Here is a 12,967-nt window from a genome sequence, read left to right on the forward strand (position 1 = left end):
TCCTCTCCTCCCGCCGGCGCCATCTTGCCCGGGAATCTGAGGCGGCACTGGGGGGGTTCCCCCCCCCCCCCCGCCCCCGCCGCTTTTTTGAGGTGAAATTCGGCGATTTTGGGATTTCTGAGCTTCCCGAACCTTCAAGAGGCGTCGGGGGGAGACCGGAGCCCCCCCCCGGAGCTGCAGCGGCCGGGGGGGGGCGCTCCGGGCTCCCCCAGCGCCCGCCGGGAGCGGAGCTGGAGCCGCCGGTGAGGGGAGGGGGGGGGGCGGCCTGAGGGAAAAGCGGAATTTGGGGAGGGGTCCTGAGGGAATTTTACCTTTTTTCGGCTCTCTATTTCAACTTAGAGCCACTTTTACCACTTTGGGGAGGTTATTTGAAAATTTAAGTAAAAATCATGAGGGAGTCATGAGGTTTGAGGGGTAAAAATGGGTTTGAGGGTGGATTTTTGTGGGATAAAAAGGAGATTTAGGGTGAATTTCGGGTTTTTTTCCCTCAGTTTCACCTTTGCCATGCCGGCTCCTCGTCCCCCAACCCGGCCCGGGAGCCTCCGGGACCCCGAAGTTGCGGAATTATTTCTTAAAGATGATCCCGAAAAGGTTTTTGGGGAGCTGCGAGAAATCGGCCACGGCAGTTTCGGGGCTGTGTTCAGTGTGAGTGGGGAAAAAAAAGCAAAATCCGGTTTAAATTTACCCTAAAACAGCTCCAAAATCCAATAAAACGCCTCAAAATCCACCCGGAAGAGGCCAAAACTTGTAAAAATCGCTTTAAAATGTGCTTAAATTGAATTTAAATCCTCCAAGATTCCCTAAATTGTGTTTATAATGTCCTGAAATGCTTCAAAATCCATGCAAATTTTATTAAATTTAACAAAGCAGCACAAAATACCCCAAATTTATTTGAATTCCCCATATCTCATTAAAACGCTCCCAAAATCCCCAAAAATCTCCTTTAATCCCCCCAATATTGCACAAATTCATCCAAATGCCCCTAAAATCCCCCCTAAAATTCCCCAAAATCTCCTAAAATTACCCCAAATCCCCTGAAAATTTCCTCTAAAATTCCCTTAAAACCCCCAAACCCCAAAATTTTCCCAAAATCTCCCCAAAATCCCCTCAAATTCCCCCTAAAATTCCCCCAAAATTCCCTTAAATTCACCCCAAATCCCCCTAAAACTCCCCCAAAACCCCTTCAAATCCCCAGATTTCTCCCAAATTTTCCCAAAGTCCCTAAAAATTTATGAGAACTCTAAAATTTTCTCAAAACATCCCAAAAATTCGCTCCAAAATCTCCCTAAAATTTGCTTCAAAATTCCTCACAAATCCTCTTAAAACACCCCAAAATTGCCCCAAAAACTCCCAAAAATCCCTTAAAATCCCCCAAATTTCCCCAAAATTCCCCAAAATCCCCTTAAAAATCCCCCAAAACCCCAAATTTTCCCAAAAGTTCCCAAATTTTCCCAAAATCTCCCCCAAAATTTGCTCCAAATTCCCCCTAAAATCCCCCCAAAACCCCCTAAAATTCACCCCAAATGCCCCCAAAATCCCCCTAAAACTCCCCCAAAACCCCTTCAAATCCCCCAAAATCCCCTCAAATCCCCAAATTCTCCCCAAAATCCCCAAATTTTCCCAATAACCCCCAAAATTCCCCCAGGAAAACCTCAAAATTTTCCCAAAATCCCCTCAAATTCCCCTTTAAATTTCCCCCAACACCTCCTTAAATTCACCCCAAATCCCCCCAAAATCTTCCTAAAACTCCCTTAAAACCCCTTCAAATCCCCCAAAATCCCCTCAAATCCCCAAATTTTTTTTTTTTTTTCACCTACCCCTTCCAAACACATTTTCCCCAATCCCCAACATTCCACCCCAACCCCCCACCACCCTCCACCCTCCAACCCCTTCCCCAACCCCCAAACCCCTCAAATCACCTCCCCAAAAATCCCCAAATTCTCCCCCAAAACCCCATAATTTTCCAACAATTTCCCCCAAAATTCCCTCAAATCTCTCTAAAATCACCCAAAATTGCCCCAAAAATTCCCTTAAAATCCTTTCAAATCCCAAATTTCCCCCAAATTTCCCCCCAAATCCCCAAATTTTCCCAAAAATCCTCAAATTTTCCCCAAATTTCCCCAAAAAACCCCAAATGTTCCCAAATCCCCTCAAATTCCCCCTAAAATTCCCCCCAAAATCCCCTAAATCACCCCAAATCCCCCCAAAATCCCCCTAAAAATCCCCCAAAATCCCTTAAAATCCCCAAATTTTCCCTAAATTTCCCAAAAAACCCCAAATTTTCCAAAAGTCCCTAAAATTCCCTCCAAAATTCCCCTCAAATTCCCTTAAAATCACCCAAAATTGCCCCAAATCCTCAAATTTTCCCAAAATCTCCCCAAAATCCCACCAAAATCCCCTTAAATTCACCCCAAATCCCCCAAAATCCCCTTAAATTCACCCCAAATCCCCCAAAATCCCTTATAAATCCCCCAAAACCCCAAAATTTTCCCAAAACTTCCCAAATTCTCCCCAAAACCCCAAAATTTTCCCAAAATCTCCCCAAAATTTTCCCAAAATTTCCCCAAAATCCCCTAAAAATCTCCCTAAAATTCGCTTCAAAATTCTCCTCAAATCCCTTAAATTCACCCCAAATCGTCCCAAAATCCCCCTTAAACTCCCCCAAAACCCCTTCAAATCCTCCAAAATCCCCTCAAATCCCCAAATTTTCCCAAAAAACCCCAAATTTTCCCCAAATTTTCCCAAATTTCCCCCAGGCCCGCGACCTTCGCTCCCACGAGCTCGTGGCCATCAAGAAAATGTCCTACAGAGGCCGAGCCTCAAATGAGGTAAAAACCCCCAAAAACCCCCAAAAACCCCCTCAAAAAAATCCCAAAAAATTCCTAAAAAATTCTAAAATCCTAAAAAAATTATAAAAAATTATAAAATATTTAAATTTTGATTTTTTCACCCCAAAGAAGTGGCAGGACATCGTCAGGGAGGTGAAGGTGCTGCAGAGGCTGCGTCACCCCAACACCGTGGGGTTCAGGGGGTGCTACCTGAGGGACAACACGGCCTGGGTGAGCCCCAAAATTTGGGGAGGGGGCCCCAAAAGTGGGGAGGGGGCTTGAGAGATTTTTGGGAATTTTTTGGGATTTTTTTGGGATTTTTTGGTGAATTTTTGGGATTTTTTTTGGGATTTTTTGTGAATTTTTAAGGGATTTTTGGGGGGGTTTTAGGGGTTCAAGGGGTGGTCTGGGTGAGTCCCAAAATTTGGGGAGGGGTCCTCAATTTGGGGAGGGGTCCTGGGGAACTTTTGGGGGATTTAGGATTTTTTTGGGATTTTTGGGGGATTTTTTTGGGGATTTTTAAGGGGTTTTGGGTGGTTCAGGGGGAGCTACCTGAGGGACAACACGGCCTGGGTGAGCCCCAAAAATGGGGAGGGGGCCCCAAAAGTGGGGAGGGGGCTTGAGGGATTTTTGGGAATTTTTTTGGATTTTTTTGGGAATTTTTTGGGAATTTTTTGGGATTCATTTTGATTTTTTTTGATTTTTTTTGGATTTTTTTGTGGAATTTTGGGAGGTTTTGAGGGTTCAGGAGTGGCAGAAAAGACCCTGGAATTTGGGGAGGGGTCCCCAAAAATGGGGAGGGGGCTTGAGGGATTTTTGGGAATTTTTTGGGATTTTTTTGGGATTTTTTGGGGGATTTTTAAGGGATTTTGAGGGGGTTCAGGGGGTGCTACCTGAGGGACAACACGGCCTGGGTGAGCCCCAAAAATGGGGAGGGGGGTCCCAAAAATGGGGAGGGGGCTTGGGGGATTTTTGGGATTTTTTGGGAATTTTTTGGGAATTTTTTGGGGTTTTTTGGGATTTTTTTGAGGTTTTATTTGGATTTTTTGAGGATTTTTAGGGGTTTTTGGGGTTAAAGGGCTGGTCTGGGTGAGCCCCAAAAATGGGGAGGGGGCCCCAAAAATGGGGAGGGGGCTTGGGGGATTTTTAGTAATTTTTTGGAATTTTTTTGGGAATTTTTTGGTGAATTTTTGGGATTTTTTGGGGATTTTTTGTGAATTTTTAAGGGATTTTTAGGGGGTTTTAGGGGTTCAAAGGGGGATAAAAAATGGTCTGGGTGAGCCCCAAAAATGGGGAGGGGGCCCCAAAAGTGGGGAGGGGGCTTGGGGGAGTTTTGGGAATTTTTTGGGATTTTTTTGGGATTTTTTTTGGATTTTTTGTGAATTTTTTGTGAATTTTTAGGGGATTTTTAGGGGGTTTTGGGGGGTTCAGGGGTGTTTAAACACGACCTGGGTGAGCCCCAAAAATGGGGAGGGGGGTCCCAAATATGGGGAGGGGGCTTGGGGGAGTTTTGGGAATTTTTTGGGATTTTTTTGGGATTTTTTTGGGATTTTTTTGGATTTTTTGTGAATTTTTTTGTGAATTTTTTTGGATTTTTTTGTGGAATTTCGGGAGGTTTTGAGGGTTCAGAAGTGGCAGAAAAGACCCTGGAATTTGAGGAGGGGTCCCCAGTTTGGGGAGGGGGTTTGGGGTTTTTAATTGGGAATTTTTGGGGGATTTTTTGGGATTTATTTGGGATTTTTTGGGATTTATTTTGAATTTTTGGGGATTTTTTTGGGGATTTTTGGGGGAATTTTTGAGGAGATTTTGGGATATTTTGGGGTATTTTAGAAATGGGATTTTTATAATTTTGGGGGATTTTGAGGGAATTTTGGGAAATTTTTGAGGGAATTTTGGGGATTTTTGGGGGAATTTTGGGGATTTTTTGAGGGACTTTTTGGTGATTTTTTGGGAATTTTTGGTGATTTTTGAGGGAATTTTGAGGGATTTTTTTGGGATTTTTTGAGGGAATTTTTTGGGAATTTTTTTGGCATTTTTTAAGGATTTTTTGGGGAATTTTTGAGGGAATTTTTGGGGGATTTTTGAGGGAATTTTCAGAGATTTTTGAAGAATTTTGATGGATTTTTTGGGATTTTTTTTTGGATTTTTAAGGAATTTTTGAGAGGATTTTGGGATATTTTGGGGGATTTTAAAAATGGGATTTTTATAATTTTGGGGAATTTTTGAGTGGATTTTTGAGGGAATTTTTGGGGATTTTTGAGGGATTTTTGGGTGATTTTTTGGGGGAATTTTGGGGGAAGTTTTGAGGGGATTTTGGGATATTTTGGGGGATTTTAAAAAGGGGATTTTTATAATTTTGAGGGAATTTTTGAGGGAATTTTGGGGGAATTTTGGGGAATTTTTTGGGATTTTTGGGGTTTTTTTGGGGGGATTTTTTGGGGAATTTTGGGTGATTTTTTGGGGATTTTTGAGGGAATTTTGGGGAATTTTTGAGGGAATTTTGGGAAATTTTTGAGGGAATTTTTTGGGGATTTTTGAGGGGATTTCGGGATATTTTAGGGTCTTTTAAAATAGGATTTTTATAATTTTGGGGGATTTTTGAGGGAATTTTGGGTGATTTTTTGGTAATTTTTGAGGGAATTTTTGGGGATTTTTTTGGGATTTTTAAAGGATTTTTTGGGGATTTTTGAGGGAATTTTGGGGAATTTTATGGAATTTTCAGGGGATTTTGGGGGAATTTTGAGGGAATTTTCGGGGAATTTTTGAGGGATTTTTGGGTGATTTTTTGGGAATTTTAGGGGGAATTTTTGGGGATTTTTGAGGGAATTTTCTGGGAATTTTTGAGGGAATTTTGGGATATTTTGGGTTATTTAAAGAGTTTTTAATTTTGGGGAGATTTTGGGGAATTTTGGAATTTTGGGGATTTTTTGGGATTTTTTAAGGATTTTTGAGGGAATTTTTGGGGATTTTGAGATAATTTTTGGGGGAATTTTTGGGACTTTTTGGGGGAATTTGGGGGATTTTTTAGGGAATTTTTGGGGGAATTTTCAGGGATTTTTGAGGGAATTTTGAGAGATTTTTTTGGGATTTTTGAGGGAATTTTTGGGATTTTTTGGGGGAATTTTGAGGGATTTTTTTGATTTTTGAGAGAATTTTCGGGGAATTTTTGAGGGGATTTTGGGATATTTTGGGGTCTTTTAAAATAGGATTTTATAATTTTGGGGGATTTTTGAGTGAATTTGGGAATTTTTGAGGGAATTTTGGGGAATTTTTGAGGGAATTTTCAGAGAAATTTTTGGGATTTTTTAAGGATTTTGAGGATTTTTGAGGGGAATTTTGGGGGATTTTTGGGGATTTTGGAGGGAAATTTGGGTATTTTTGAGGGAATTTTTGGGAATTTTTGGGGGAATTTGGGGATTTTTGAATTTGATGGGAATTTGGGATTTTGATTTTGGGATAATTTGGGGGTTTTGGGGTCCAGCTGGCCATGGAGTTCTGTGGGGATCAGCCTGGACGCTGGAGGTGAGAATTGGGGAAATTTGGGAAATTTTGGGGGAATTTGGGAAAATTTTGGGGTTTTTTATGAGGAATTTTTGGGTAATTTTGGGTGAGTTTTTAGGGGATTTTATGGGGAATTTTGGGGGGATTTGGGTCAAATTTTGGGGTAATTTAGGGGGGGAAATTGGGATATTTAGGGAGATTTTATGGAATTTTAGGTAAATTTTAGGGGAATTGGGAATTTTGGGTAAATTTTGGGTATTTGGGGATTTTATGGAGATTTCAGGTCAATTTTGGGGGATTTTATGGGGAATTTTGGAGGATTTGTGTCAATTTTGGGGGATTGAGGGGATTTTATTGGGGAATTTCAGGTAAATTTTTGGGGAATTTGGGGGGATTTATGGGGAATTTTGGGTACAATTTTTGGGGTATTTAGGGGGATTTTATGGGGAATTTTTGGGTGGATTTTGGGTGAATTTGGGGGATTTTTGGGGAATTTTGAATTTGGGAGGATTTATGGGGAATTTAGGGTGAATTTTTGGGGAATTTTTGGGGATTTATGGAGGATTTTGGAGTCAATTTTTGGGATAATTTCGGGGTATTTGGGGTGAATTTTTGGGTTAATTTGGGGTATTTTAGGGGTGAATTTTTGGGTTAATTTTGGATATTTTAGGGTGAATTTTGGGGTCATTTTGGGTTGGTGAATTTGGGGGTAATTTTGGGTATTTGGGGTGAATTTTTGGGTTAATTTGTGGGATTTTGGGGTGAATTTTGGGGTAATTCTGTGATATTTTGGGGTGAATTTTGGGATCATTTGTGATGGGAGATTTTGGGATCATTTTGGGATATTTTGGGATGATTTTGGGTGAATTTTGGGATATTTTGGGGTGAATTTTGGGGTAATTTTGGTGGGGAATTTTGGGGTAATTTTGGGGTATTTTGGGTGATATTTTGGGGTTGATTTTGGGATATTTTGGGGTTATATGTGCTATTTGGGGTCATTTGGGTGAATTTTGGGGTGATTTGGGTGATTTTGGGGATATTTTGGGTGAATTTTGGGGTGATTCTGTGGTATTTTGGGGTGAATTTTTGGGATCATTTAGGGGTAATTTTGGGGTGAGTTTTGGGTTAATTCTGTGAGATTTTGGGTGAATTTTTGGGTTAATTCTGTGGGATTTGGGCTGAATTTTTGTGCTATTTTGGTGTGAGTTTTGGGTTCATTTTGGGGTGAGTTTTGGGTTGATTTTGGTGTGAAATTTGGGTTGATTTTGGGGTATTTTGGGGTGAGTTTTGGGTTGATTTTGGGGTGAATTTTGGGTTCATTTTGGGGTGATTTTTGGGGTGAATTTTGGGTTGGTTTGGGGTGAATTTTGGGTTGATTTTGGGGTGAATTTTGGGGTGATTTTGGGGTATTTTGGGGTGAGTTTTGGGTTGATTTTGGGGTGAAATTTGGGTTGATTTTGGTATATTTTGGGGTGAATTTTTTTGTTCATTTAGGGGTAATTTTGGGGTTCATTCTGGGATATTTTGGCGTGAATTTTGGGATACTTTGGGGTGAATTTTTGGGATCATTTAGTGGTATTTTGGGGTGAGTTTTGGGAACATTTTGGGTTATTTTGGGGTGAATTCTTGAGATATTTTGGGGGGAATTTTTGGGTTCATTTAGGGGTAATTTTGGGGTGAATTTTGGGATATTTTGGGGGGATTTTTGGGGTAATTTTGTGTTGATTTTGGGATATTTTGTGTTGATTTTGTGCCATTTTGGGTCACTTTTCCCGTGTATTTCCCCCCCAGCGGATCAGGAGCCGCTGCGCGAGGACGAGATCGGGGCCGTGACCGAGGGGGCCCTGCAGGGGCTGGGGTACCTGCACGGACTGGGGGTCATCCACAGGTCTGACCCATAGATCCTGAAATCCTGACCCATAGATTGTGTCTGACCCATAGATCTACCCCATAGATCCTGTCTGACCCATAGATCTGACCCATAGATACTGTGTGCCCCATAGATTGTGTCTGCCCCATAGATCCATCCCTGCAGGGCCTGGGGTACCTGCACGGACTGGGGGTCATTCACAGGTGTGGGGCTGCCCCATAGATCTGACCCATAGATACTGTCTGACCCATAGATCATCCCTGTACCCCATAGATCCTGAAATCCTGCCCAATGGATCCCTGCAGGGCCTGGGGTACCTGCACGGACTGGGGGTCATTCACAGGTGTGGGGCTGCCCCATAGATCTGACCCATAGATCATCCCTGTGACCCATAGATCATCCCTGTGCCCCATAGATCCTGAAATCCTGACCCATAGATTGTGTCTGACCCATAGATCCTGACTGTGTGCCCCATAGATCCATCCCTGCAGGGCCTGGGCTACCTGCACGGATTGGGGGTCATTCACAGGTGTGGGGCTGACCCATAGATCCATCCCTGCCCCATAGATCCTGTCTGACCCATAGATTCACCCATAGATCCATCCCTGTGCCCCATAGATCCTGTCTGTGTCACCCATAGATTGTGTCTGACCCATGGATCCATCCCTGCAGGGCCTGGGCTACCTGCACGGACTGGGGGTCATCCACAGGTGTGGGGCTGACCCATAGATCTGACCCATAGATCCTGTGTGACCCATTAAGCCTGAAATCCTGCCCCATAGATCCTGACTGTGTGCCCCATGGATCCTGTGTGCCCCATAGATTCTGTGTGTGTGCCCCATGGATCCATCCCTGCATGGATTGGGGGTCATCCACAGGTGTGGGACTGCCCCATGGATCTGAAATTCTGACCCATAGATCCTGTCTGACCCATAGATCCATCCCTGCGCAGCCTGGGGGTCATCCACGGGTGTGGGGCTGCCCCATAGATCCTGTCTGACCCATAGATTCACCCCATAGATCCTGAATTCCTGCCCCATAGATCCTGAATTCCTGCGCCATAGATCCTGTCTGTGTGCCCCATAGATCCATCCCTGTGCCCCATAGATCCTGTGTGACCCATAGGTCTGACCCATAGATTTCCTGTACCCCATAGATCCTGACCCATAGATCCTGTGTAACCCATAGGTCCTGAAATGCTGCCTCATAGATCCATCCCTGCCCCATAGATCCTTGTGCCCCACGGATCCATCCCTGCACGCATTGGGACACATCCACAGCTCTGACCCATAGGTCTCTACCTGTGCCCCATAGATTCTGTGTGCCCCATAGATCCATCCCTGCCCCACAGATCCCTCCCTGCACGCATTGGGGGTCAGCCACAGCTCTGCCCCATAGATCCCGGCATTTGACTCCAAATGACCCCAGATGACCTGTCAATGACCCCTGACCTTTGCCCTCTGACCCTTACAGGGACATCAAGGCCGGGAACATCCTGCTGAGAGCCCCTGACCCCCAATGACTCCTGAATAACCCTTAACCCTTCCATGACCCCTGACCCCTAACAACCCCAAATGACCTCTCAGTGACCCCTGACCTTTGCCCTTTGACCCCACAGGGACATCAAGGCCGGGAACATCCTGCTGTGCCCCCCGGGCCGGGTCATTGACCTTTAACCCCTAACTACTCATTGACCCCCAGTGACCCCAGTGACCCCTGACCCCAAATGACCTCTGATCTCTGACCTTTGCCCCCCACAGGGACATCAAGGCCGGGAACATCCTGCTGAGAGCCCCTGATCCCTCAATGACCCCTGACCCCTGAATAACCCTTAACCCCTCCATGACCCCTAAACCCTTACGACCCCAAATGACCTCTGACCTTTGCCCTCTGACCCTTACAGGGACATCAAGGCCGGGAACATCCTGCTGTGCCCCCCGGGCCGGGTCACTGACCTTTAACCCCTCATTGACCCATGACCCCCAATGACCCCAAATGACCCCTGACCTTTGCTCTTTGCCCTTTTGGGGATGTCAAGGCCAGGAACATCCTGCTGAGAGCCCCTGATCCCTCAATAACCCCTGAATAACCCTTAACCCCTCCGTGACCCCTGACCCCAAATGACCCCAAACGACCCCTGACCTTTGCCCTCTGACCCTTACAGGGACATCAAGGCCAGGAACATCCTGCTGTGCCCCCCGGGCCGGGTCACTGACCTTTAACCCCTGAATAACCCTTAACCCCTCCGTGACCCCCAATGACCCCAGTGACCCCTGACCCCCAGTGACCTCTGACCTTTGCCCTTTGCCCCCACAGGGACATCAAGGCCGGGAACATCCTGCTGTGCCCCCGGGCCGGGTCACTGACCCCTGACCCTTAACCCCTCAGTGACCCGCAATGACCCCAGTGACCCCTGACCCCAAATGACCTCTGACCTTTGCCCTCTGACCCTTTCAGGGACATCAAGGCTGGGAACATCCTGCTGTGCCCCCCGGGCCGGGTCATTGACCTTTAACCCCTAACCCCTCAGTGACCCCTGACCCCAATGACCCCAAACAACCCCTGACCTTTGCCCTTTGCCCTTGCAGGGACATCAAGGCCGGGAACATCCTGCTGAGAGCCCCTGACCCTTGAATAACCCTTAACCCCTCAGTGACCTATGACCCCAAATGACCTCTCAGTGACCCCTGACCTCTGACCTTTGCCCCCACAGGGACATCAAGGCCGGGAACATCCTGCTGTGCCCCCCGGGCCGGGTCAAGCTCGGCGATTTCGGCTCGGCCGCCGAGGCCGCCCCGGCCAATTCCTTGGTGGGGACCCCGTACTGGTGAGGGGGGGGGCGGGGTCAAAGGTCAGGGGTGACGTCATCACACCCCACCCACCGGGGGGAGGGGGCTGCTGTGACCTCGTGGTGACCTCTGACCTTTGACCCCCAGGATGGCGCCCGAGGTGATTTTGGCCATGGATGAGGGGATCTACGATGGACGGGCGGATGTGTGGTCACTGGGGATCACCTGCATTGAGATGGGTGAGGGGGAATTTGGGGAGGGGGCTGCTGATATTGGGGGGGGGCTCAAGGGGGTTTGGGGTTTTTTTTTGGGAATTTTTTGGGATTTTTTTGGATTTTTTTTGTAATTTTTTAGGATTTTTTTGGGGATTTTTAATGGTTTTTTGGGGGGGGAGTAAGGAGGTGCAATTTGGGGAGGGGGTTTCTGGTATTGGGGAGGGGTCCTGAGCAGGTTTGGGGATTTTTTGGGTTTTTTTTCTGGGATTTTTTGGAATTTTTTTGGGATTTTTTGGGAATTTTTTTATGATTTTTTAGGATTTTTGGGGGGATTTTTGGGGGTTTTGGGGTGAGAAAGGAGCTGGAATTTGGGGAGGGGTCTGCTGATATTGGGGAGGGGTCTGAGGGGGTTTGGGGTTTTTTTTCAGGAATTTTTTGGTAATTTTGGGGGATTTTTTAGGGATTTTTTGGGTGTTTTTTGGACATGTGGTCATTGGGGATCACCTGCATTGAGATGGGTGAGGGGAAATTGGGGAGGGGGCTTCTGATATTGGGGAGGGGTCTTGAGGGGATTTGGGGTTTTTTTGGGTTTTTTTTCTGGGATTTTTCGGAATTTTTTAAAATTTTTTTGGTGATTTTTTGGGGATTTTTTTGGGGATTTTTTAGGGTTTTTTTTTATTTTTAATGGTTTTTTGGGGAGGGGGCTGCTGGAATTGGGGAGGGGTCCTGAGGGGGTTTGGGGTTTTTTTGGGTTTTTTTCTGGGATTTTTTTGGATTTTTTTTGGATTTTTTTGGTGATTTTTTGGGGATTTTTTGGGGATTTTTTAGGATTTTTTTTTAATTTTTAATGGTTTTTTGGGGAGGGGGCTGCTGGAATTGGGGAGGGGTCTCAAGGGGGTTTGGGAATTTTTTCCAGAATTTTTCGGAATTTTTTTGGGTTTTTTTGGTGATTTTTGGTGATTTTTTGGGATTTTTTTTGGTGATTTTTTGGGTTTTTTTAAGGTGGTTTGGGGGGATTTTGGGGGTGGGTAAGAGGGGGGAATTTGGGGAGGGGGCTTCTGATATTGGGGAGGGGTCTGAGGGGATTTGGGATTTTTTGGGGATTTTTTGGATTTTTTTGGTGATTTTTTGAGAATTTTTTTGTGATTTTTTGGGAATTTTTTTATGATTTTTTAGGATATTTTTTTATTTTAACGGTTTTTTGGGGAGGGGATTTCTGATATTGGGGAGGGGGCTCAAGGGGGTTTGGGGTTTTTTTCCGGGATTTTTTTGGGGTTTTTTTGGTGATTTTTGGGGATTTTTTTGGGATTTTTAATGGTTTTTTAGGTGATTTTGGGGTGGGTAAGAGAGGGGAATTTGGGGAGGGGGCTTCTAAAATTGGGGAGGGGTCCTGAGGGGGTTTGGGGTTTTTTTCTGGATTTTTTGGAATTTTTTTGTGATTTTTGGGAATTTTTTTGTGATTTTTTAGGATGTTTGTGGGATTTTTAATGGTTTTTTGGGGGATTTTGGAGTGGGTAAGAGAGGGGAAATTGGGGAGGGGGCTGTTGAAATTGGGGAGGGGTCCTGAGGGGGTTTGGGGATTTTTTCTGGGATTTTTTGGGAATTTTTTTGGATTTTTTTGGCGATTTTTGGGATTTTTTTTTGTGTTTTTTTGGGATTTCTAATGGTGTTTTGGGGGGATTTTGGGGTGGGTAAGAGAGGGGAATTTGGGGAGGGGGCTGCTGGAAATGGGGAGGGGTCCTGAGGGGGTTTGGGGCTTTTTTG

The 12,967-nt window shown here is 45.1% G+C and overlaps 2 protein-coding genes across 3 annotated transcripts in view; both read left to right on the forward strand.

Moving 5' to 3' along the window:
• On the forward strand, positions 1 to 9,876 carry LOC141731707 (serine/threonine-protein kinase TAO2-like). 2 transcript variants are annotated; one of them, XM_074558191.1, is made up of 6 exons: positions 1 to 242; positions 492 to 645; positions 2,757 to 2,828; positions 2,958 to 3,059; positions 8,121 to 8,217; positions 9,818 to 9,876. In XM_074558191.1, the coding sequence occupies exons 2-5, from the start codon at positions 505 to 507 to the stop codon at positions 8,160 to 8,162; spliced, it is 357 nt and encodes a 118-aa protein (XP_074414292.1). In that variant the 5' UTR covers positions 1 to 242; positions 492 to 504; the 3' UTR covers positions 8,163 to 8,217; positions 9,818 to 9,876. The 2 variants fall into 2 exon arrangements, with proteins under 2 accessions (XP_074414292.1, XP_074414293.1); XM_074558192.1 differs by lacking the exon at positions 9,818 to 9,876 and adding an exon at positions 9,673 to 9,690.
• The window catches only part of LOC141731630 (serine/threonine-protein kinase TAO3-like), a 27,198-nt gene continuing 23,084 nt past the window's right edge, over positions 8,854 to 12,967 (forward strand). Inside the window, exons 1-3 of the mRNA XM_074558044.1 lie at positions 8,854 to 8,909; positions 10,913 to 11,026; positions 11,136 to 11,227. Coding sequence (XP_074414145.1) covers positions 8,854 to 8,909; positions 10,913 to 11,026; positions 11,136 to 11,227 — 262 coding nt within the window. The remainder of the gene's footprint in view (positions 8,910 to 10,912; positions 11,027 to 11,135; positions 11,228 to 12,967) is intronic.

The sequence above is a fragment of the Zonotrichia albicollis genome, chromosome 24 (assembly GCF_047830755.1).
Source record: "Zonotrichia albicollis isolate bZonAlb1 chromosome 24, bZonAlb1.hap1, whole genome shotgun sequence".
NCBI lineage: Eukaryota > Metazoa > Chordata > Aves > Passeriformes > Passerellidae > Zonotrichia > Zonotrichia albicollis.